The following is a 26,088-nucleotide window of genomic DNA, read 5'->3' as shown; positions in this document are numbered from 1 at the left end:
GCCCAACAGAGTGGCCACCATATCCTACTGACAGTAAAAATAGAAATAATTATAACAGTATTACATACTTGGCACATGCTCTGTGCTAGACACAGTTATAAGGGCTTTTTGTGTGGTAATTCTTTTCATCTTCGTAACTACCCGTTATGGTAGCTACTATTATCATCCCCATTTTCAATATGAGGGTACTAAAGCAAAGTAACTTACCCAAGGTCACACTCTTAGTGAATGATAGAGTTGGGATTTGAACTCAGGCAAACTGATTCCAGAAGCTATTCTCAAATTCTTTTGTAAAGAACCTACTGTGTACCAGATACTGTGCTTTGCAAATGTGGATCCTGCCCTCATGGAGTTTAAATCTTAGAGAGAGCTAAAACACAAATAAGAAATAGCTAATGAGAGAGAATTCCCTGAAGAGATAGGGACCTCCCTTAAATTGGGTGGTCAGGGAAAGTCTTTCTGATGAAATGTAAGCTAAGACCTGGAGCCAGCTAGATGACGCGTTCCATTCAGACGGAAAAGAATTAGCAAAGGCCCTTAAGTGGGATTGGTGCAACTGTCAAGGAGATCAGAACAGCCGAGTGGAGAGAGTGAAGAGAACGCTGTGCCAAGGTTGCAGACGTTAAGCAGGGCCTTCGAAGCACTGGTTTTCATTCTGACTACATTGGAGAACCGCTAAGGAGATTTATTGGGTCAAGTAACATTTATGATTTAAAAAATCACTGTGGTTATTGATGGGGGATGTGGAATGGGCTTGGGGAAGCACAGCCACTTTTAGCTCAAAGATCAAAGCACAGTGATAGGCAAGATGATAAAAATGGCTCATACTTCCAAAGTATTTACAGTGTGGTGGTCATTACCATAAGCATTTTATATAAATTCATTTAGTTCTCTAAGTAATCTGTGAGGTGTAGGTACTATGACTTTACCCATTATAGAAGAGGAGACTGAGGTACAGGCTAGTAAGTAACAGGGCTGGGATTTGAACACAGCCAGTCTGGCTTCAGAGGCTGTGCCTTTAACTAATCTCTGTGCTCTATTGCCATAGCAAACTAAGTTCTTCCATTTTGCGTCTCCAACCCTCCATGGATCTACATTTGCTGCAATGAAAAAGGTAGAAACTACTGACTCATCTTTGGATTCCTCCCTCTGCCTCATCCCCACATCCACGGTCTCGTGAGCTCTTTGCAGGGTCCCCTAGATCATGTCCTCAGTCTGGTTTTCCTCATCTTCATTGCACATGCTCTTACTGTCTTACTCTGACTTTTGCATTGGCCTCTGGGGACTACCCTCCTTACCTAAGTTGATCCACACTCATGCCAGAGTTACATTCTGGATCATTTGACTTCCTTGCTGAAAGTCTTGGGTGCTCCCTGGCTTCCAGGGTGAAGCCACTGGCTCTCTGCAGCTGGAGCCTCAGCATGTCTCCTCTGCCTCTCCCCTGCATGGCCTCCAGGGAGGAGTCTGGTCAGCAATTTGAGTACCAGACTACATGAGAGTTGAGCTTGGGTTGTGAAATAGTTGCCATTTGGTATATACAGTAGCCTCCCATATCCACAAAGGATACTTTCCAAGACCCTCCCTCAGTGGATGCCTGAAATCGAGGACAGTACCAAACCCTATATGTACTATGTTTTTTCCTATACATACATATCTATGATAAAGTTTAATTTATAAATTAGGCACAGTAAGAAATTAACAACTAATAAAATAGAACAATTGTAAAAATATGCCAACATCATTACTCTTGTACTTTGGGGCCATTATTTAGTAAAATAAGGGTTCCTTGAATACAAGCTCTGTGATACCAGCACCACAGCAGTCCATCTGATAACTGGCAGCTACTAAGTGACTAATGGATAGGTAGCATAGTAGCATAGACAGCATGGAGATGCTGGACAAAGGGATGATTCACGTCCCTGGTAGGATAAATAGGGATCGCACAAGATTTCATCCTGCTACTCAAAATAGTGCACAATTTAAAGTTTATGAGGCTGGGCGTGGGGGCTCACATCTGTAATCCTAGCACTTCGGGAGGCCTAGGCAAGAGGATAGCTCGAAGCCAGGAATTCGAGACCAGCCTGGGCAACATGCTGAGACCCCATGGCTACAAAAAATAGAAAAACTAGCTAGGCTTGGTGGTGTGCGCCCGTAGTCCCAGCTACTCAGGAGGCTGAGGCAGGAAGATCGCTTGAGCCCAGGAGTTTGAGGGTGCAGTGAGCTATGTTTGGGCCAGTGCACTCCAATCTGGGTGACAGAGCATAACCCCTGTCTCAAAAACAAAACAAAACAAAAACAATTCATGAGCTATTTCTTTCTGGAATTTTTGATTTCTTATTTTTGGGGCAACTGATACTGCATATAATGGGGGACTACTATATGTCAATTTCCTGTGAGTTTAGTTAGTGAGAACTGGGGCTCTTGAGACAAACATTTCTAATACGCATCAATTTTTTGTTTTTATTTCTTAAGCTGACATTAATTGAGTATTTACTGTATGCTCAGGACTGAGCACTCTCCATGGACTATTAGTTCATTCAGTCCTCACAGTAATACTTATGAAATATAAGTCCTGTTAACTGTATTTTACAGACATGAAAACTGAGGTTAAATAATTTAACCATGCTGACATAACTAGTAAGAGGAAGGGTGGGGATTTGAATCCCAGTAGTCTGGCTGCAGAACTGCTCTTAGCTACTGCATGGGGTACACTAGCAAAAGAATTTGCCAATGTGCAGATTCGAGAATGAGCTACTGAAACATGGAAATTTTGTCAGAAACTGCTTCCAGGTATGAGACCATGTGTTCAAGGAAGACTATTGAACTTTTATCACTGAGTGGCATACCCAGTTCTAGCATATGATGACCATTTGTCACTAAATGTCATAAAGGCATAACTATAACTTTCTGACTTATGATGGCATCACAGGGACTTAATCTAATATTTAAATTATCATCCATTAAGTAATATTTAACACATGTTTGTTGCTGCTTTCTGTCAGCCAGGTTAGGCACCATTAGGCATTGTCACTAGAGAAGTGAACAAGACAGATATGGAATGTAGTCTAGTGGGAGGAGGTTAAGGTTCATACAGCTAGATGGATAGTTACAAATGGGGGGTGGTGTTGTGTGGCAATGCTGTCAGTGCTCTGAGACCGTGTATCAGGGGCCCTATCTAGCCAAGTCTTCAGGGAAGTGACATTGAGGCTAAGACTGAATGATGTAAAGCAACAATCCAGGTAAAGATCTGGGAGAAGTGAGTTCCGGCAGAAGGAGCAAGTGCCAGGGTGCTATGACAGAAGAGAGCATGGTGTATTTCAAGGCCAGAGGAGCTAGATGCAGAGAGGCAGGGCCAGACCATTCTGGGCCTGTGGGCCAGGTCGAGGTTCTTAGTTTTTATTCTAAGGGCAACTGGAAGGTACCTAAAATTTCTAAATGCTGGTCATTTACTTCCCAGACACAGTGAGAGCTCCCTTCTCAGGCTCTGTGTTAGGCAAGGTTAGGGGTCTGCTGTCAGACAGGGGTACAGAGGTTTTTATTTATAAATTTTTATTCATAAATCATAAAGCAATGAACGAAGAGCTATCTGTAATGGAAGGTATGAATGGTATGAGTAGGAGCCTAGCAGAGAGAGCTGGATCTTACTGAGTGGTAGGAATTCTAGGAAGGAGAAGGAAAAGCTTTCCATGATATAGGAACTGTTCTGGCCAAAATGTAGGATTATGAGAGAACAAGGCAGGTTCTGGGAATACCAAGGATCTTGATAAAGGAGCAGATTGACTCAGGGTATAGAGACAAGAGGGGCCAGAGTGCTAGAAGCCTTGCTTGCAGAGAAGTAGGTCAGGGGTCCAAGCCTCACTTTGAAGCCAGCAGGGGTCTTCAAATAGAGAGGTGGCTTTATTGCTTCACAGGTCCATGGCTCTGAACAGCTAGGGGGAGGAGATTGGAGAAAGAAATTCTGGCTTTGTTAGGAGACCTGTCTAGTGGAGGCCACCAGACCCTGACCTTGGGCACTGCAGTGGGAGTGGCATGGAGGAAGCTGATTCTGGGAGAATGCTGGAAATTGCCAGGGCTATGAGTCCAACAGACCTGGGTACTAGCCTATGAGATTTCAATGTCTATGTGCACTAGTTTGTTGACCAATACAATGGGGATGCATGACTTCTATTATATAAACTATGGGGAGACATTAAATGAGCACTTCCTAGGGCCAGGTACCCTTCTAAGACGGCATGTATTAACTCTCTTTGTCTTTCTATCTTGTGGAGTATCCAGTGAAGTAGGTACTATGATCATTACTATTTGATAAATGAAGAAAATGAAGTTCAAAAAGAACTTGCCTGAGGTCACACCTCTCTGGATCAAGGGAACCAAGAATCAGTGATAGACTGTGACCCACACTCTTAGCCACTCTGCTTAAAATACCAGTGATAGTGACTAATTGGGGAGAAGAAAGGGAGCAGCCCTTTGAAAAGATTGACAGCTGAGCTGAGACCTGATGTGTAAGAATATGCCAGGCATCTTGTGAAGAGCAAGGACAGAGCCCGGCTGGGAAAGATTTCTGGGTCTGAGAAGAGAAAGGAGGTTAGTGTGCCTGGAGCAAAGTGAGCCAAGGAGAGTAGGGAACAAGGGAATAGAGGGTGAGAGGGAGGCAAACACATATATGACAGGGCCTTGGGGGCTGTGATAAGGCCTGAGATTTTATTCCAAAAGGAGTGGGAAGCCACTGGGAAATTTTAAACAGTGGAGTGACATGATTTGGTGGAGTATTTTAAAGAATTTAGAGCTTTGTGAAAGGGATTGTAGACCACTTAGGAGACTGCTTCCATTGTTCAGTGGAAGGATGCTGGCGGCAGGCCCTATGACAGTGGCCAGGGCAATGGAGAGAAGTGGACAGAGGTTTTAGAACAGAACTGACTAAGTAGACCTGTTGGTGACCTGGATGTGATGAGGGACAGAGGTGTTGGGGATGACACTTGGGTTTTTAGTTTGAGCTGTTGGGGGATAAATAGTATGATTTACCCAAAAGGGGCAAGGTTATTGGGGCAAGAAGCAGAAAGGGTCAAGAGTGAAGTTATCTTGGACATACTTGTTTTGTTTGAAATGTATATAAGAAATCCAGATGGCAATGTCTAGTAGGCAGTCGGGTATGTGAAACTAGACAGAGCTTGGGAGCAGTCTGGGCTGGAGATAGAAACGTGGGAGTCATTGGCATGTAGAAGCTTGGGATGCGTGGGAGAGGAGAGACACTCAGAGTACTGGAAAGGTTAAATGCTTTGCTACGCCATTCAAGTTTTCTTGTTGAGCACAGTCCTCAAAATGGAGATAGCAACTCCAAGTAACTAAATATATTCACCACCATTTGGGGTCTGCTTTCCAGGGGAGGGCCTTTATTCTGCATGTGACTGTGGAGTTTCTACACACATGTGCTCATGTGTTGATATGCTTAAACCCAATCCCTTCTAGTACGCTATTAAATTAATTAGACCCCAGACCACTAATTAGAACATAGGGGTGACCCAAATCCTGAGAAAGATTTAAGGCTTACCCAAACAATAAAATCTATTCTTTAAAATTAGTTCAGAATGCATGAATTCAAGTAGAATTTTAAAACTTTTCATTATTTTCAAGTGCATAATTAATGGCTTAAGTTACATATCTCAGGTATATTTTATAACTTTTCAATTCAACTTTGTAACCTTTTTAATTCAACAATGAACTTGTTTTAACTCCATATTTTATTTTCCATTGTAAATGAAGCTTTTCCCTACATTTGGGTGAAATATGTATGTTAATTTGCAGATGAGCTGATTGTGAATTTATGCTTTAAAAATAATTCAGAAACATACATCTGTTTCTCAAACAAATTATTTCATTTCTTTAAGTTGCCACAACATTCCACACTTTGTTCCTGTTGCTAAGGCCTCTGGAATGTCCCAGTGCAGAAAAAGGATATAGAACTCCTTTTTTTTTTTTTTTTCTGAAGAAGATATTTAAATTATTTTGTATCCTCTAGCTTACTTCCAAATATGGATATCTGAAAGTAAAGAATTTAGAAAGCTAAAATTAAAGTTACTTTAGAATTTCTTAATGGGAACGTGATTTCGTAGGGTAGCATGAACTGGATTTAAGTATACTATTTCTTTCTGTAGGGTGTGTGTGTGTATGTATACATATACGTGTGTGCACGTGCATACATGTGCAAGCTTTTTAGGGAGATACAATGTGCTAATGAGAGGTCACGAACTGAGGTTACCGGTCACACAAACCTGAGTTCTCATTGTGCTACTTTCTTGCTGGGTGATATTAGACAAGTTTACTTCTCAATAAATAAAATGAGGATTATATTTTAGGATTATTGTTAGAAATAAATAGGGTAAACCATATATAAAGTTCTTAGGATAGGACCTGGCACATAGTAGTCTGTCAATAAATGTGTCAGTTGTTTGGCATTATGATTATCAATCATTGCAGTCACCATCAATTGCAATTCATCTTAAGTTATAGAGGAAATTAAAATTTTTACAGAGGTATAGATTCCTGGTCCCTTATAGAATGATGCCTGCCCTTATTAGTTTTACTAGTCGTAAGTCTCACCAAAGGATCAAAAGAACCAGGGCAAGAAAGAATAATTTTCTACATAAACATCATGTGGCATATTGAATCCTTATTACTTGAAAGGATCAGTACAGTTTTTTGTTTTTTAAATTGCTTTATTTTTAAAGGGGTAGAGGGCTAGTCCACAGAAGTATCTGGCAAAGCGATATATTTTAAACAGCATTGCTTGACATCGAGTACTGTAGGAAACCATAGAAATCACATCACAGAGCCCTCAAACTAAAGTAAGACTATTTATTTAATGCTATTTTAACTGCTATTTAAGAAAATTGAGTTGATTTCATTAATGAAACTGTTGATGGGGTGCCTATTTCATACTTTTCAGTTATGAATCGTGAATGTTACAGCATTTCTGCAATTTGGATTTTCTTTATTAATAGTCTGTGTCAGAGGCATTTATGCATAGGGGTATATGAAATTTATAGTAAAATACTTTAAATTTTTATTTTTTAGAGTGAAATGTCATGTCAAGAAACTATAATCATGAAAAATGGCTTATTACATGTATATCATTGTGTGTATGTAACCTTTCCCCTTCTCCTACATGTACTATATTTAACTCAATGTGGGCATGCTTTCAAGGAAAATAACATATTGTTTGGCTCTTAGTTTTCATTAAATAAGCATAGTTACAGAAGTCAGCAGTCTACTGGAATCTTCTCTAATCATTTTACGCAAAGATGTTCAGCCCTGACATTCTAGTTTGTTGACGTTGGAATCTGGAAGGAATGTCTAGAAGTCATTATTCTTCTGGTCTTCAGGAGGTACCAGATCCAAGCCACATCATGAGTCAGAATCAAATCCTAGCTATTTACCTTACACAAAGTGCTTTACTCTCAGTGAGTCAGTTTCCTCTTCTTTAGAGTGGGGATGTGATGCTATCTCCCCTAGGTAATTGTAAGGATAAAATGAAGTAATAGCACATAGAAACTACTTGATGCTCAGCTGCATTCCAGAATCATGTTGGGCCTTAGTGCATTTCAGGATTATAGCTATCTGTGCAATTCAGTGTACTCGAAACTGTTTAAGAAAACCTGAGCTGTAGCCATGTGTAGACAGTAGATTAGTAATTTGATATTTTAGAGATTATCATCACTTGACATCTCCTTAGGGCATTTTCTTCTCCCTTTAAAAACCACCAAGATCACTCAAGCTGGAGAAAGTGTGAAATTAAATCTTTATAGGAAAGAAAGCAGATGCTAATCACCTTTTTGGTCTCCCCAGCCCCAAACACAGTATTTGGTCTACTCAACAAACATTTGCTTAACTGAAATGCACTAATAAATAATCCATTCATTGAAGATATTCTAAATAGTGCGTGTAGTATAAAATACTTGTTTAAAAGCACCAATTTTGAAATATTTTAAAAGTCTAGATTCTGAATCTGATCTTTTAGCTCTGTTCCCTAGATTATTGTTCACAATTAATTGTTCCTGGTTGGGTCTTTTTAATTAACCATATTTACCAAATATTAAGTTACTTTCAGTTTCCATGTATATGCAGATAGTTTAGTTTCACTTTTAATTAAGTTGACTTTTTACTATTGGAAAAAAAAAAACCCACCAACTTGTATCCTACCCTATTCTAGTAACCAAACTAAGATTAATATGTGAAATGCCAAATTTGTACTGAAGTGACCTGTAAAAAAAAACTATAAGAATAATTTTCTTGTATTACATGCTAGCAAAACCAGCGATTTTACTCTTCAGTGAAACCTGTACTCCCTTTCTTAACTGTTCTGTAGAACTGAGGGACTAGATGGCTGGAATAGAATGCATAAACAGATAAAACCATTAGATGGTACGGGTTTGTGAATTGCTAAGCATTTTATAGAGTTGCAGATTCTTCCTCATAACTCTTGGTAGAGTTCATCTGATGTTGCTTTATTGTAAATGTATTTATTGTTTGCATTTTAATAGATTTGTTTATTTCATCTCATAATAATGATTTTTGGTGTACTTTATTTTAATTCTTTGTAAAGTACCTCTATAAGCCTGATTTGATTCTTCTTTTAATATTCATGGTGTGCCACATCAGTTACTTTTAACCTGGAGTAACATTTGTCCTGGTGCACTTTATAATAAGGCAACTTCTATAGGAAGTATTGTTCCCCTAAATGGTTTTATATCAATCAGAACGAGATGAATGAGTGATATTCTGTTTCTTTGTTGCAGACATGCCAATATTTGGTTTTTGTCCAGCCCATGATGATTTCTACTTGGTGGTGTGTAACGACTGTAATCAGGTTGTCAAACCACAGGCATTTCAATCACATTATGGTAAGTGCTTAACCATTTAAAAAAATCATTATTAGAAGGTAAAGCAGGATTAAACTAAAGGACAGTGATGGCAGGGGAGGGCATTATATCCCTCCCCTGTCAGGAAGTAGGCTTTCTAATTTATTGAATGAGTTAATACCTATCAGATGTTGGGTATTTTTTTATTTTTATTGAAAGTGATATTCATTTTCTGTTTTTTATTGAAATTAGATGGGGAAAATGTAATTTATAAAACCTTTCTTGAAATATTTCATCAGTATAGTTATAGGTTTGTTTCCTTTTAGAATCCCTTGTTGTGAATTTAGTGGATTTTAAAATTTATGTATACAAAGCTGGGCATGGTGGCTCATGCCTGTAATCCCAGCACTTTGGGAGGCCAAGACAGGAGGATCGCTTGAGGTCAGGAGTTAGAGACCAGCCTGGGCAACATAGTGAGACCCTATCTCTACAAAATATAAGAAAAATTAGCCAGTCATGGTGACACAGACCTGTAGTCCTAGCTACTGGGGAGGCTGAGGCAGGAGGATCACTGGAGCCCAGGAGTTCAAGGTTGCAGTGAACTATGATAACAGCACCACTCTCCAGCCTGGGTGATGGAGCAAGACCCTGTCTCTAAAAAAGTAAATTAATTTAATTTTAAAAAACTAAAAAATAAAATTATATGTACACTCACAACGTGGACATGTGGGCTTTTTTTTTTTTTTAAAGGAAATGTGATTTTGAAACTTATAAGTTCAGTAGTTCTAAATTTTGGGTGTTAATCATTGAAGAGTCCAAATAAAGTTATTTGGCATTGTCATAATGCCACCTACAGTGTTTAAGATAAGATTCTGATTTATAAAACTTAGTTTTAGGCTCAGTTTGCTTCAGTAGCAAATCAGAAGTATTTGAGTGCCCACCTTGTTTCAGGCACTAAGATTTCTACTTCCACAGAGTTTGCAATCTAATTGGAGAGACAGGCAAACTGACTAGATACATTTTTTAAAAAACTGTAAGTTGTTTCCTCATTGCTCTTACTACTACAGATGCAAGCTTGAAACAGAGTAACAGTGGGGTTCTTCTGTACTTAGAGTGTTTAAAGAAAGCATCTTAGGAGGTGACACTGGGCCCTAAGTGATGAGAAGGAGCAGCTCAGGCAGTGATCTGGAATAAGAACTGTCGATACAGAGGGAACAGCCAACACACAGACCTGAAGAAGGCCAGTGTGGCTGGAGGGTAGTTAGTGAAGAGAGGTAGAAACTAGAGGAATCTAGCCTTATAGGCAAGACCTGATCATTCACAGGCCAGGGTAAGAAGCAGCTTGGAGGCATTGGAGGGTTTATGTAAGGGACTAGCATAGTTCCATCTCACTGGTTGATTTGCTGAGAGTAGATTGCTGAGAGGAGGAGAAGCAGGGAGAATAGTTCAGAAACAAGAGATGAGACTGGACTGAGAGTGAGGTGGGGCAGTAGAGCTAGGCAATCTGCACAGCTTTAACATACATTTTAAAGTTAGAACTTACAGGACTTGTTGTTGGGAGTACTGTTGTTTTAAGAGTTACACCATTATTCATGCTTGAAGGTGCTGACTTGGGGAGGTGGGGGATGGGGGGTAGGGGGAGGGGATGGAGGTATGACTACATGGTGAGTGCCAGGCGCACTCTCTGGAGAATGGACACACTTGAGGCTCTGACTCAGGGGGATGGGCGGGACATGGACAGTGTATTTAACCTGAGCTTTTGTACCCCCATGATGAGCTGAAATAATAAAAAAAAAAAAAGAGTTACACCATTATAATCATCCCACCATTTTTTTTTTTTTTTTTAAGGAATAAATCTTTTATTTAACCTTGAAAAGGTTCTTTGAGTTCCTGCTTCTGGGTGAGGCCCTGGGGTAGGCACCAGAGTGAGTACAAAGATGGATAAGATATTATCTACCTGCTTAAGACTTTCAGAGGCTAGCAATAGAAAAGGCAATTAGTCAATTGCCAAGTATTTTGGAGTTAAAATTTTGAAGCCAGACTAGACTGGATTTAAATTTAAGCTTGCAAGAGCCATAGGTTAGTTCTTTGCCTTGAGCAAGTTATCCAGCCTTGGCTTCCTTTGTTATAGTACAGAGATGGTAATACCAACCTCATAGGTTCCTGGTGGGGATTAAATTAAGTAACATGGGCAAAGCCCTAATACAATACCTAGCATGCAGTGGACATGAGAGAGAGATAAAGATACAGCTGTAGATATAGGAAGGTGTGTGTCTAAAGTTGTAAAACAGTCCAAGGTCTTAAGATAGGAGGAGCACAGATTGCTTCCTGATGAATAACTTAGAAGACTTCTTAGAGAAAATACCCTTCATATTAAGTTTTAAAGAGTAGAATGGATTATTTTTCCCACTGTAATTTTTTTTCAACTTTTAGACATGGAATACATGTTCATTGTGGAAAATATAGAAAGTATTTTGAAAAATCACTTATGATCCATTAAAATTAGAAGTGTTTTGATGGGGATAGATAGCTGCCACATGTGGCTGCACAGTTTGTACACTGAACAACCATATTTGGTGGCCCCAGGCTAGCAACAGGGTTGGCCTGAGGCAGGAAATTCCAGGCTGTCTGGAATGTGCTGCATGCATCCCCATTGGCCAGAGCTGATGTACCCATGTGGGGATGAGGAGAGTGCAAAGGCAGTATGGGACTAGCTCACAGGGCTTCATTGCCCATCAGTCATCTTCCCTTGATGTGGAGAAGGAGGGAGACGTGTTGTGGACATTTTAGGGCCAGAGTTGTGTGATTCAGTGGTGCTCCAGAGAATTGATGAGTAGAGTGGATTTTTTAAATCTTCCTCTGTTTTCCTATTAGAATGTCAGTGTATGAGTGGGGAAAAGCTTCTTAAAATAATATTTCTACCTTTTCTCTCTACCAGTCCCTAGCACAGGGTCCCCTAATAAGCTATTTGTTGAATGACAGAGGGAAGATGATAACTTTAAACATGTAAATGGGAAGGTGTATATACAAGATTCACATATCCCAAGGACTTCTATGCCTAGGCTGGAGATGTGACTCACAAAGCCACTGGGTGGACGGCTGTGATCCCTCTCTTGGCAAGGAAGATGTTAAAGATGTAAGTGAGAGAAGAGTCCCTGGCATAAAGATGAGGGCCCAATGCTCTGAGACACGGATTCTGCTGGGAAATGTAGGAGTTCCCTCTTTGAGGCAGCAGTGGAAGAGAAGGCTGGTGGAATTGAAAAGGGGTTTGGAGTTGGATGGTGGGGTTGGCAGCGTAACTGCATGAAGTGGAGAGAGGCACAACGTGGTGGCCCTGGAGTGACACCCCACTCACTTGGAAGGAAGGAGATGTGGGCAGGGTCCCCAGGACCAAGAGCCATTCCCCAGTGCTGACACTGTCTCGTCTATCTTTTGGGGTCAGGAGTTGTGACAGGAAAGAATATTTTTGGAATTCTTTCTTTTTTTGTTGTTGTTGTTGAAATTCCAGGAAGCCAATTCTTGCATTCTCATTTTTCATGGTTGAAAACACAGAATGTTTTCAAATTAAGAATCTTTCCGAGCGACCATTGTAGTTTGTTTATTACACCATTAGGAGAAAAACATACCTGGCAAAGGAGGGATTGTATTTTCTTATCTTTCGATGAAATTGGTAAAAATGTGTGGGCAGTCTCCTGTGAATACATATATTGTTGATATTCGTCTATGAGTTTTATGAATAAATGAGCAGTTGCTACAAAATCCAGCAAGGCCGTTCCTTTAAAACTACTGCTGCCAGGACTGGAAAAAGATGCTACAGTGGCAGCAAGGCTTGTAAATCAGTTAATGTTGGTGGTAAAATTACTCTGAATTGGTGAGTGGTAAGAGGACCTATACTTTTTCACTAGCTGTGCTGCCTTTTGGGGAATTAATGATTAACCAGGATTTCCATTTGAGAAGTGATGGTGAGTATTTATAATGTCATTTTGGCATTTCCAGTTTTTTATAGTCTAATTGTTTTCATAGTATAGATTGCTTTCTTCCTTGGAACTACATGGTAATACCATACTTTCTTGATATTGTTTTAATGTTTTGAAATACTTCAGCATGCCTCATGTTTCTCTTCAGTTACTCAGTATTTTTAGGAGCAAGATGTTTCTTACTGCTAATTTCAGACTTAAAAATGTAATTTGAATTAGTAGATCCCAAACCTGCTGTGCATCTGAATCAAAGGGGAGCTTCCTAAGTGGGCAGCTTCCCAAGGCCCACTCCAGACCCGGTGAATGGGAATCTCCAGAGACAGGACCCAGGAACCCACGTTTTAAACAGCTCCCTGGGCTGGTTCTGACATGCAGGCTGGCCAGGATGCATTGCTTTCACAGCAGATATAGTCCCTCTCATGGAGCTGCTGCTTTGTACTCCCAGGGGCTGGCATAGTGACTGACTGACACATATCTGCACTAAGAGATTTGTTGAGTCTAGCAAGGATCGCAGGAAAGGAGGCCCCTATTTTTTAAACCAATTTTTAAATCTTTGTGTTATGTGCTAGAAATGTCACATTAATTGCCTTTAAAACTTTTAAGTATGAAGGAGAGCTGAGATGGTGCCATTCCCTAGGGCCAGTAACACCATTCTTCTGAAGTGAGAATCTTAGTTGATTAGTGATAGATGTGTTGGTCCTAAACTGGCTACTGAATAGCATAAACTGTGGTACTGTTTATTTACTCTGGATCTGAACAGTGGGATTAGCATAGGATGATGGATAACTTTGTGTGGTGCCTTTGGGGTTATATGGGGTTGTATGCTGGGAGAACTCCCCATGACCTGTGATTCTGATAGACTGCACGTTTGCACTGCTCTGTGCTCTGCTGTTTTGGTGAGTTTGTTTATGAGAAATAATTTATCTCTCTCTGTCTTTTCTGCAGACATACGGGTGATCTTACTTAGGGGAAATAATGAATGATGTTAATTCATTTTAGACAGGTACCACATTTAGAACCTGTATAACGAATTGAAACCCTGCTCAGATATCAACCATTGAAGTATTTACCTCGATTAGTTGGGCTGATCCACTTATTCACTTTGTGGCTCAGCTTGAGTCTCTGAGAAAGGCTTGAGTAGTGACATGCGGCTCAGCTACCTTTTCCAAACCTTAATTGCGGTATAGCTTTATTATTTGCTGACTTAAGTCTACTTATATTTTTCTTTAAATTGAACCACTTTTATTTAAATAAATCCATGTATAAAGAAAACCTTATTGGAACTATAAAGAGGAAAACTGGCGTTGTTTACCATAAAAAATGGTAAATGTAAAAATAAATGCAGTGAAAAGATGATTTAATTCTATATTGATGCTCTTGCCTATGATGGCTCTGAGCCTGAGGGCTTGCTCTCTTTGTTAAGGAAACTAGCACATTTTAGGCAATGTTATCCACACAGTAGTGTGATGTTATCAGAAGAATTGAAAGAGATTTGGAAAGGGATCACATTTTTACTTGTGACTTAATGTTATTAATGTTAGGGAGTGATAACCTATTTCATGTTTTGGGAAACACCAGCTTAAGCTCTTGGATTTAGTTTCCTCATTTTAAGGAGCTAGCTACTGAGGCCAGTTCTAGCCCTGGGAAATAACAGACTTTGAAAGCAGAATTCTAGAACCTCCTGTTGATCTGCAAAAAAGATCACATAAGACAAATACCCTTTGTCATTGTTAACTGCTATTATATATTGAGCCACTACTGGTCACTGTGAATAGCATGTGAGTCTGTTGGTGGCTTCAGTGTAAAACATCTGCCTTTCTCTCAGATCTCTGTTCACAAATGGAAATGTCATAAATCTGGCTTTTTCATGACTTTATGAAAGTAGGTTTAGCAGAAACACTGCTGTGATCTTATAGCTTTCTCCACTTGCAGATATTATAAATCCGGTAAAATTAACAGCTGCACATTGCTTGGACTTAATGTTCCTTGACGTGCATTAAGGTGGTTTGGATTCTTTTGGATGCCAGCATAAATTATATTTTCTAAAATGTCATTTTTATCAGAGGATGAGTAAATTACTCATGAGAAATTACTCATACTTTTTGAGCTAATTAATCAGTTTCAAAGAATGTTAGTAGTGTAAGAGCAAAATAATCTCTTACTCTATGAGGTCTGATGGGCTGGTTTTGGCAAAAATGCTGGTTCTCATTCATTGTTAACATTTTACATAGTTGTGACCTTGTGACTAGCTATTACCATCATATAATTAAGTTAATTGCATCACAAAGCAGTGGTTTTACTATTTAATACAGAACACACATATACACACCCCTTTTACTATCTGATTGACTTAGACCTGGAAAGTAACAGCTTCAGGTATCTTTTGAATGCATTGTTTCATTTGACTATTAAGTAACTAACTGGTTTGGGATAAAGATAAAAAGTTTCCTTTTTCTCTCAAGTGTGCTAAATTTGGCCACTAAATTTTTATAATCTGGGTCTTTTTCTACTTTGAAACTTTCAGTGATAGTTAAAGGACTGGCATTCATTTGAAAGTCTACTGACTAATAACTTTTGGAGGGAGGGGACAGGGTCTCGTTTTGTCATACCCAGGCTAGAGTATGGTGGCACAAACATAAATCCCTGCAACCTCAAATTCCTGGGCTCAAGTGATCTTACTGCCTCAACCACCTCAGCAGCTAGGACTACAGATGCGTGCCACCATGCCAGACTAGTTTTTTTATTTTTGGTAGAGTTTCCCTATGTTGCCCAGGCTGGTCGCAAACTCCTTGCCTCAAGTAATCCTCTCACCTTGGCCTCTTAAAGTTCTAGAAGTACAGGCATGAGCCACAGTGCCTGAATACTATTGATAACTTTTAATAGTTCTTGGTGATTTACAAAGCCATTTTGCATGTATTATCTTATTGTTTGTTAACAATCCACTGAATTGATTTTATTTTCAGTTTACAGATCAAACTCCTAAATTAAATTTTATTCACAGATACAATGTACCAACCAGGCCATCTTTTCTGCCTACTAATATCTGTTTATTTTGATATAACAAGGATGCATAGAGTTAAAAGAAAATCCAGAGAAGATATAATGAATCCTGCATGTTACAAAATATCATTAGTGACAGATATTTTAGCTCAAGTAGAATTTTAAAATTGCTTGGAGTCGCTGGATTAGTTTTGTAAACTGGTTACTTCAGAGAACATTTAGCAGTTTGAAGATGTAATGATAGTAGGTAGGTATGTAATTTAGCATAGTCATTGGATTTCTCTTCCCCCTCTTCTACTTTAAAGCATAGTAGCTATCCAAAGCCAAACTCTTCTTTTTGTATGAGCCTGGTATTTTTATAAAGCTTCTTTATAGAATTGGCTGACATATTTATTTCTGTTGTCAGTATAAAGACTGAAACTTGTTGCAGAGCAAAAAATACTTTGTTCTTTTGCTTCAGAGACACATACCAGGCCTTTCTCTAGCAGTTGGGGAATGAGCCAGAGATGGGAACTAACCAGAACAAGCACATGAAAACATGAATGATGTCAAGGTAGACATTAATTTAAATCTGGAAGGAAATTCCAAGTTAACTCTTTGACCTAAACTTCTTGTCACTGAGTAGCATGATGTAAAATAAATATAGTATATTCATTTTTTTCTTTGCTGCAAGCCAAATAATGCTAATTAAAAGTTTCAAATAACATTAGTACCATCAGATAAAGGACTGTGCTCTTCCCAGCTAATATAGTTTTATGTTGTTTTCCTTAGTTGTATCATAAGCAGGTATCTTTAAAATGGTGTTATTTATGCCATTTGTAAAAGCAATGTTTAAATTTCTAGCAATAAAATGTCTTGATTTTTCCTCTTACTGTTATCTGTACCTTTATTAATGTCTATGCCCTTGGGATTGCTTTAAAAAGAAAGTAAATAACCTGGCAATTGTATTATTCATACATTTAACAAATATTTATTGGGTACCTACTATATGCTAGGCATTGCTCTTTACTAAACTAGAAGAGCAATGTCTTTGATTTCATGCAGCTTATATTCTGATTGGGGAGGATGGAAAGAGAAAGATGAAATCGAGTGAGATCAGGTTATTTTAAGTGGTGATCAAACTAGAATAATGTGAGAGAAGGACTGGGGCTGGTCACTTTAGATAAGGCTAGTCAAAGAAAGTCTCTCTGAGGACTTGATATTTAAGCTCATGATGAAAGAAAGCCAAGCCCATTTGATCTGGAGGACTAGTGTTTTACACAGAGGAACTAGCAAGTGCACAGATCCTGAGATGGAAATGGGCTTGGCAGAAAGGCCAGTGAGGATGCCGAACAACAATGTAAGCAGAAAGGAGTCTAGGTTGAAGTTGAATTAAGGGGAGGAAGGTGGGCCAGGGCTAGATGACACTGGGCCCTGCAAACCATGACAGGAATCAGGATTGAACAGTACACATAATACGAAGTCACTGGAGGATTTTGTGCCAGGAGGTGCCATGATCTGATTATGGTTGCTCTGTGGAACATAGTGGGCAAAGGTGGGGACCAGTTAGGGGGCTGTTTTGCACTGGATCTGGAGAGAAAGCTTAGTTTAGGATTGCAGTAACAGGGGCAGAGCGGTGTGGAGATGATGGAAATCTGCATTGAAAGTGTAAAGGAAGTATAAAGCCAGCAGGGCTTGCGGATGGCCTGGAAAGGGAAGGGAGGAGGAATGACTCATGGGGTTTTTGGCTTAAGCAGCTGGATGAATTTACTTTAGCTTATGGATCAGAAGGTTGTTCTTTCAATTTGTATATGGGCATTTATTTTTAATAAGGTGCACTGACCTGAATGAAAAGCCTTGATGTATTATATTCAGTCTTTAGACATTTTCTAAAGATTGTAGGGGAAGAAAATAATTATTGCAGTGAAGCCAAGTTTTGGGGTCATTTGTTCTTTTCAATTTTTTGTTTGTTTGTTTTTTAGTGTTATAGTACTCTAGTCATATAAGCCAGGAAACAAAAGAGAATGTATTCCCTCTCCTAGGACTTCCCATGTATCATTGGGTAACAAGACTATATTGATTAAAAAAACATACATATATTTTTGTTTTTAATTATTAAAATACATTGTAAAAGAAAGGAATTAGACAATGATAAGAGGATAAATAATGCAGTCAGAATGAGCAAAGCTCCTTCGTCTTTTCAGGGGTGCAGTTTGACATACCATTGGAAGGTTACTGGATCCTGGACAAAATAATATTTACCTGCATACTTTTTTCCCCCCTCACACACATGAAAAGTTGGATTTTCTATGAATTTACCTTTTTAACTTAATAATCTTTAATAATGTATCTTAAATATTTTGCCATGTTAATGCATTATTGGTCTCTTGTATTCCTTTTAAAGACTGCCTATTATTCCACTTTATTAATGTAATTGAACCAGTCTCCTATTGATGGACATTTAGATTTTCAGTATTGTGTACTATATACAGTACTTTAAAGACCATTCGTCTTTGGGAATGTCTGTTAGTATTTTAGAATATTGATTCTCAACATGGAGGCTGGTCACAGCTGCTGTCCAGATTTGTACTACTGTGATTTAATGAACTACTTCAATAGCTCTCATTTGGGTCACCAGAATAAGACAGTGAAAATTTGAGTTTTGGGCAACATCAACAAGTTTTAATATGTATAAATTGTTCACAGTGTGTGTGTATATATATTAATATATATCTCAAAACATCACATTGTACACTGTAAATATATATAACTTTTTTGTCAATTATACAGTAATAAAGTAGGGGAAAATAGTTGTAATTCTTTTGTAAAAACAGTCTTGATTAAAAATTAAACAAGAAATTAATATTTTTAAAAAATATATAAATTGTTAATATTCACCAGTGCCACCCTTGACTTATGTGCTACATATAGGAATCATTAGCCATTATAAGATGGCTGTGCTTCAGAATTTAAAGGGGACATTTCAGGATATAAATCCATACTTTAGTTAGATTTGCAAAAAAGTGTTTTTCCTGACAGTCCTTTCACAAGACTAATTTGTATGTTGACTATTTAATATATACAAATCTATTAAGCTGTGGTCTTACATATGACCAGAAGAGGGAGTATTTATCACTTCTTTATGTTATAGCACCTACTACCTGGCTGGAATAATTCCTCCAATATATGTGCTAGTCCAAGCCCTTAAAAAAACTGGTTTGAAACAAAGGGGGTACTAGCTAAATTTAGCTGTTTTCCTCCTTAATCCACATTGTGTATGCAGAAATCCCAGTCTTTAGGTTTACTTATACATTTTCTTTAAGACAACAATTCTCAAAACAAACTTCAAAGTAATTTTATACCTTTTCATCCTTGTGTGTTTGCAAATTTTTAAAAAATCAGAGAAGGTAATTATTTCAATTTAAAATAGGTTAAAATACAGGCAGTAAGCCCTTACTCACACAAGGTAGAGTTTTTGATTTGTATTATTTTCAGATCAAAAAAAAAAACCTTTGGAATGAAATTTGTTTTATTTCCTTTTATGCTTGATATCTTAAAGAAGATTGTTAGAACTCTTAATACTGATGATTTGTAATGAGCTTTAGAAGGTTAAAATGTTGCTTTGCCAAAGTGGCTAATAGACCTTTTTCTGTGTGATTCTTAACTGTGCCTCTTCATGCTGCTGGAACCTCAGTCTGCTCAGCTACCCCAATGAAAGGAGTGATACAATCAGAGTATACTTGTTTGATGTAGTACCAGAATTGAATGTTTCTTAAATTTTTCTTCTCCCTTCACAGTGCATTTTTACAACAACAAAAAAAATTGGTAAACTAATTTCTTTATAGATTTTTTGATTGGCACATGCATATATTATAATAATATATAAATATATAATTATATGTATAAACAATATATAAATATATACACCCATAGTGTATTTTTACATAAACACACAAATGTATAATCCTCAAACATACTATTTTTAGAGCAGCCTTCGTTTTCTTATTTCATTGGCTCATTCTGCCTCTCCGCCTTTTCCAGTTATCATAGGCCTCTCTATCCTGTAAACCATAGTACACATTCTTAATGTATAATTTAGTATGCATCCTTCTGTATTTTTCTCATGCTCATAACATAACAGACACATAGAATCATGTATTTTATTAGTAGGGGTTTTTGGTAATAGTTTTACAAAAAATGGATCCCATTATACACACTTCTTGTTTTCAACTCAACAATACCTCATGGAAATCCATCCACATCCCTAGATAACACTAATCCCCTCTGTTTAATGGTTGCATACTGCTCTAAGGGGTGGCTGTGTTATACCTTCCTCACACGTGCCCTCCGTGGACATTCATTTTGTTTCTTGCTTTTTGCCCCTGAACAACATAGCAGTAACCATTCTGCTTATATATCTTTAACTACAGGTGGTTTGGTTTCTCAGGTAGGGATTCTTGGGGTCAGAAAGGTAGTTATTTGCAATGTTAATAGCTGTTGCTAGATTACTTTCCAAAAAGGCTGCAGTACTTTATATATCCACCAGCCATGTATGAGAGTATCTCTGTCAGGAGTAGCTGTTGTATTTATTTTTCTAAGTTTCTGTGTATTTTTCTAAAGCCTGTTACAGTTCCTTGCTTACACACAAATATAACTAATTTTAATTTGAAATAAATTGCTCAAACAAGCACAGATTTTACTACCAGTGTTGCAAATGTCTTCTAAGTCTGGATAATATTTAATAATATGAGGGAAAAAGATCTTTCAAAATGAGTGGTGATTTTTTTAAATATTCATTGACAGGTACAGGCAATATCCCTGGCATCTGAGGGAAATTTCTATTCATTCTGCATGGAATTTAGGGAAGAAATTTAGGTCTCTTAGGCTGGGATTCCTCTCTGCCAAATATGTAGCTTCTAAAAGGATAACAACTTTGGGTGTGATGCAGGGCCAAGGAAAAACTGTCACCAATTTTATTTCTCATCTCACTATCTTCCTTACATTTTGTATAATTGATTCCTTTTAGCAGTACTAATTTTGTGTACCAGGTAGTAACTGGGCTGAGGTCAGACCTTGTTTAACACAAAGCCTATGTAAATCAGGCCATGGAGATGTATTTTATTTGCCTGCCTTACACACATGAAGTGTGGCTGAGCCCTGATCCACCAAAAGATCAGATGATGCCAGCTAGAGGAAGGCTGCTGCATGGTTTTAGCCCCAAGGTGAATTACCTCCTTGTAAACTTCATCTCCTACCTCTCCTAATCCAGCGTGAGTACCTAATGAGCACTGGATAATAACATAGCAACATTTCTTGGTGAAGCTAATCTGATTCTGGATAACAGGGTTCCAGGCCCACAGCTGAATGAATTGCTTGGTATTTCCAAGTTTGAAAATACTTTTTTCCCCTTTCAAGTGCTCCTTGGCAGCAGGTAAGGAATGTTAAAGCTCCTCTAAGTGCCAATTAAGGCCAATTATAACTCGCCCAGCCTGCTGAGACAGTGAAGTGGAGTTAGTGGAGACTTGTATTCCTGTAAAATGGAGAACTGGCTACCACCGATGACAGGAACACAGTATTTCGTAACTGCCAACAGCTAGTTTGTTGCCCTGTAGAATACTGAATGACACCTTTGCTGGCTTCTCAGGGATTCAGTATAGGAAATCCTAAGATTTTTCTGGGACTTGACTAATTTCTCTAATAGAAACCTCTGTCATTCTCTGTCTTACTGTTTGACTCCTTTCCCTTCAAATGATGTTGTCCATCCAGTTTCTCCATGGCTGTAATCATAATAGCTAACACTGGACATTTAAGAAGTGTTGGGCATTGTATTACATGTGTTATCTTGATTACTTTGCACCCCTAACCCTGTGGGAGGAGGCTGTTTCAGCTCCCAGGTGAGGACAGAAGTCTCTTGGCCAAGGCTACACAACTAGAAGTGTTCAGAATGCAGGCTGGCTGCCCCCTGAACCCAAACCCTTGCTGCCCCTCCTGGCTGCTGCTGGCTTGCTTGTTTACTTCAAATGGGCTCATTCACAGAAGAAGTTTTGTCAGTAAAGAACTCCCTTAGTGCACCAGAATAAAATTGACATGTGCACACCATCCAGACTACAGCTGATACATATAACTTTTGGTCTGTAAGGCACAGATCTTATTCTATTAAAATGATATTTTAGTGTGTAGTCTTGTTTTTTTTTTTTTGTCTGTAGTCTTATAATTTTTTTTCCTAGGATAAAAGAAATACGACTATGCCCCTAGACCTAGACACATAAACGCAAGCCTTCATTGGGAGATTGAATATCAAAATAAACTTTATTTTGATAGGATATTGGGAAGTGGTTTTGAAGAAAATAGTGCTTTCTAAGCAGAACAGAAACAGTATTTGCTTAAACATTTTATTCAGGGCATTAAGAGAGGCATATATGATTGTTTATAACTGTGGGCTTTATTCCCATTTTTTGTGTATTTGTGTATGTTCTTAGTATACAAAATTATATCTTCCTGGCTTACAGTACCATTTTTCCCTTTTCTGATGTAAGTCTTAAAAAGTTCAAATTGTTTCTTCTTCTTATATGAAACTTAAGTGTAGGCATTTGCTAAATTTTCATCAGGGCTACAGAAAGACTTCATTCCCAGAACTGTCATTGATTGGCTGGTTGTCATAATGATTTTTCTCCCACTAATACTATCACCATATGCAAAAGAGAAGATTAGAACAGCAAGCATTTGTGCTAGGAGGTTAGCAAGGACTCTGGTGTCCTGTCCGACAAGTGCAGTGATACAGAACTGAGGCTTAGGCTGAGAAAGGTGCTCTTAACCCAGTTCTGTTCTGCTATTCTATTCTGCTATCAAGGAAACTCCTCACTTGCCCATCAGGGAGGGCAAGTGAGGTGCAATGAATAATACCAAGACCTGTTGCAGTCAGTATAGCCATGGCATATTTTTTTTTTCTAGCTTAAGAAAAGCTTCAGTGAATTAACCTAAAATCCTTATTTCTGCTAATGAACTTTTGAAAAGATTTGGGAGGAGTACCCTCATCCTGTGCTTCTAAGACCTGCTGATGGCTCTTCCTTTGTGTTCTTTTAGTGTCTTTTAACGGCCATGATAGTTTTGGATTGTATGAATACGGCTGTAAGAAATCTTGGGTGGAAAAATGGGTTTCAACTCCCTAGACCTTAACATTGTCAGCATGGTTGGAATTTGAATGCTTGCTGTGAAAGTAGCGCAGTATAGCTACAATTCTTCTGTTTTAGAGACAGTTTAGAATTTGTGTCTTGTCTGATAAAAGCTGTTTCCATGCCTCAGAACTGTTCCTCTCTTCTTCCAGGCAAAATCATTTCCACACATGTAATTCATAACTTTTCTCAAATATACAGTGTGGGGGTGATAGGATTCTGTAGAAGAATCTTTCTCTCTCTCTCTTTTTGTTTTTTTTTGAGACAGAGTCTCACTCTGTTGCCCTGGCTAGAGTGCCATGGCGTCAGTCTAGTTCACAGCAACCTCAGACTCCTGGGCTTAAGCGATCCTACTGCCTCCGCCTCCCGAGTAGCTGGGACTACAGGCATGTGCCACCATGCCCAGCTAATTTTTCTATATACATAATTTTAGCTGTCCACATAATTTCTTTCTATTTTTAGTAGAGATGGGGTCTCGCTCTTGCTCAGGCTGGTCTCGAGCTACTGACCTTGAGCAATCCACCCGGCTCGGCCTCCCAGAGTGTTAGGATTACAGGCGTGAGCCACTGCGCCCAGCCTCTTTCTCTTTTTGACATTTAAAAGAGTCCATTCTGAACTATCATGCATCTTTGCCATTATTATCATAAAACTCAGATCAGTTGGCAGTTTGTTTAATAGTATAAGATTTGTCCACTGACCAGAGAGGGAGTGTAATAGGGCTGACATAGAGAAACGGCCAGACCAGGAAGACACTGTTTACAAGAAGCCACTCTAGAGAAATGTTTGGATTAAAAATAGAAGAGGTTCCCCAGTTTTAGTCAATCCTCCAGTGATTGAACACCAAACTCTGGACCATCAGATGGATATAAAATTATACATATTTTATAAATATGCACAGAAAATGGGTTAAGATTTTTGTTACTAGATTTAGGAAGGAAAAGTATGCTTAGATATAACAAAAAAAAAACACTATTTTTTAAAGTTTCGTAAGGATAGATAGTATAGAGCAAATCAAACATGGAAAAAGGCAGCTAATATTTATAGAAATTTTTAACTTTAAGACTTCTAGGCTCTGAGACTTAAAATGTAGGTTTTCTAATGAATCATGTGAATTTTCTAATATACCTGGCAATAGCAATGTCAGTTGAAAGGTATTCAGAAAAATCAGAGTATGAGTAATACACATTTTAGCAAGTTAAATTTATAAATTCTACCTTCCCCAGTTTTGGCAAGTTGCCTTTCAAATAGAAGGATTAATTTACACCGGCCAGGACGCCTTGTATGACCATATTAGATGAAATTAGACTCCACCCCCTGTTTTCTGTTGATCTGCCAGGACCTTTGTAATTCAAGTGCTTTTTACAGTAGTAGCAAATGTTACATAAGCCCAAACATGGAGCATATTTGGAGTTGGTGGGCAGACCCAAATCATGATGCAAGGCTGCAGTAGCAAGTGTGCAATGAAGCACAACCAAATTCTGTGAATGGAAGGTAACAAGACGCCTCTCCAGAGCAGCCCTTCCTCTGTGCAAGGGCTGAAAGCTCGACTGGGTAAGTTTTCCGAGGCAGTTTTCAGAGGCTGGGCTTGGCTCAGGGCCCAGTTCTGGATGAGCCTGCATAAGGTGGGTTAGGTCTTTGCTAACATTACAGAGAACCAAGCGGAGTTGGGAAGAGTTAGTGCAGGCCTCTTTCCTCCTGATGTTTGTCCTGCCCTGCCAGCAGTCCAGGAGGGCTCTGTCGCTCAAGTGGTGGAGGGAGGGAGCTCTGCAGAGCTAGGGGATCAGAGTGGGTAATTGCAGCAGGAGGGATTAGCTGCAGCAAGCTGTCCACAGGAGCCATTCTGAAATGTCATTTGAGTGATCTGGCCAAAGTTCAAATGCAGACAGGAGTCGAGTTTGCTATTAACTCCAACAAAGTGCTGAGGTTTGCACCAAACCGTTCCCATATCTCAAAACAAGGAGAGCACTGGTTACGTCGCTCTCTAAAAATGGAGGGACGTTGTAACACGCTTTAACTGTTTATTTTTTATCTTACTTGTGGTAAATGAGGTTTCATGACAGGCAGTTCGCAGTGTTTCCTGTAGAATGTGTTTGAAAGCTCTTTTGTCAGATACTTCAAATCCATAGCAAAGTTTCAAACAGAACACTGCGTTAAGAGGAAGAACAACTTCAAAATACAAACAGTAACCCTAGGAAGTCATTCAGCAACTTAAATTGAGTGTATAAAAATTTAATTATGGACTGACTGCCAGAAATGACGATTTTTTTTTCAGTTGTGTTATTAAGGTAGCCAGCAGAGCTAAGCTGATTCTCCTTGGGTAGGTGGGGAGGCTGTTCTCAGGGTTACTTTACCTATCTCATGCCCTCTGTCTTCATGCAGGATAGTGAGGTGACAGTTGAGTTCTTTAGTTTTCACTGGATTCAAATTTCATGGCTTCTGCAATAAAGAACTGGACCAGATGGTTTTAATTGAGGTCGAAATTTAGCTCCCCAGTTGTAGGACTTTAAATACAAATAGATCTTAAACCTTTAATCAAATTGCTGTTGATTCCCTATAATTCATTTTTCTAAAAACTCTTGTCAGGCAGTTTTAGTTTTGCTGTTTCTGGTTTCGTTTTTGCATATCACTTCTGGTGTTTTATTAGTTGACAGCTCTGGCCTGCAGGTGGAGCAGATACTGTTTCTCTCTTCAGAAAAATAAACACGTGTTGCAAACTCATTGAAAACATTGGCATTCTTAAGTAATTAATCACCCGTTCCTTATTAACCGAATGTACGATGAAGGAGGCTTTTAGGCTGTGTTCTGAGCATGAGATTTTTGTTACTCCCATGTTCCAGTCTTTGGGTCCTTCCCCCATCCTGCACCCAGAATAAACTGAAATAAAAAGGATACAAAACTAGTGGAAAATGGCAGTAAGGGTTGTGACTGACAATCTCAGTGCAGCACTTTTCAGCAGATGCACCTTGGAGCTGCCCTTCTTTCCCAGCCTGGGAACGTGATGCTCCCTCTTGGGATTCCTACACAGACGTTCCAATTTTTAAAAATAAACAAAAACAACCAAATAAAAACAAGACAACTCCTCTAATTTGAGTTTTAGCAGGTTCC

The 26,088-nt window shown here is 38.7% G+C and overlaps 1 protein-coding gene across 7 annotated transcripts in view; it reads left to right on the top strand.

Annotated features, from left to right (window-relative positions):
• ATXN7 (ataxin 7) overlaps positions 1-26,088 on the top strand; it is a 130,713-nt gene that overhangs the window by 71,805 nt on the left and 32,820 nt on the right. For all 7 annotated transcript variants that reach the window (XM_045530694.1, XM_045530693.1, XM_045530699.1 and 4 more), the window contains one exon: positions 8,793-8,897. In XM_045530694.1, coding sequence (XP_045386650.1) covers positions 8,793-8,897 — 105 coding nt within the window. The remainder of the gene's footprint in view (positions 1-8,792; positions 8,898-26,088) is intronic.

This window comes from Lemur catta, chromosome 18 (assembly GCF_020740605.2).
Source record: "Lemur catta isolate mLemCat1 chromosome 18, mLemCat1.pri, whole genome shotgun sequence".
Classification (NCBI taxonomy): domain Eukaryota; kingdom Metazoa; phylum Chordata; class Mammalia; order Primates; family Lemuridae; genus Lemur; species Lemur catta.
This window is presented reverse-complemented; position numbering and strand designations above follow the sequence as displayed.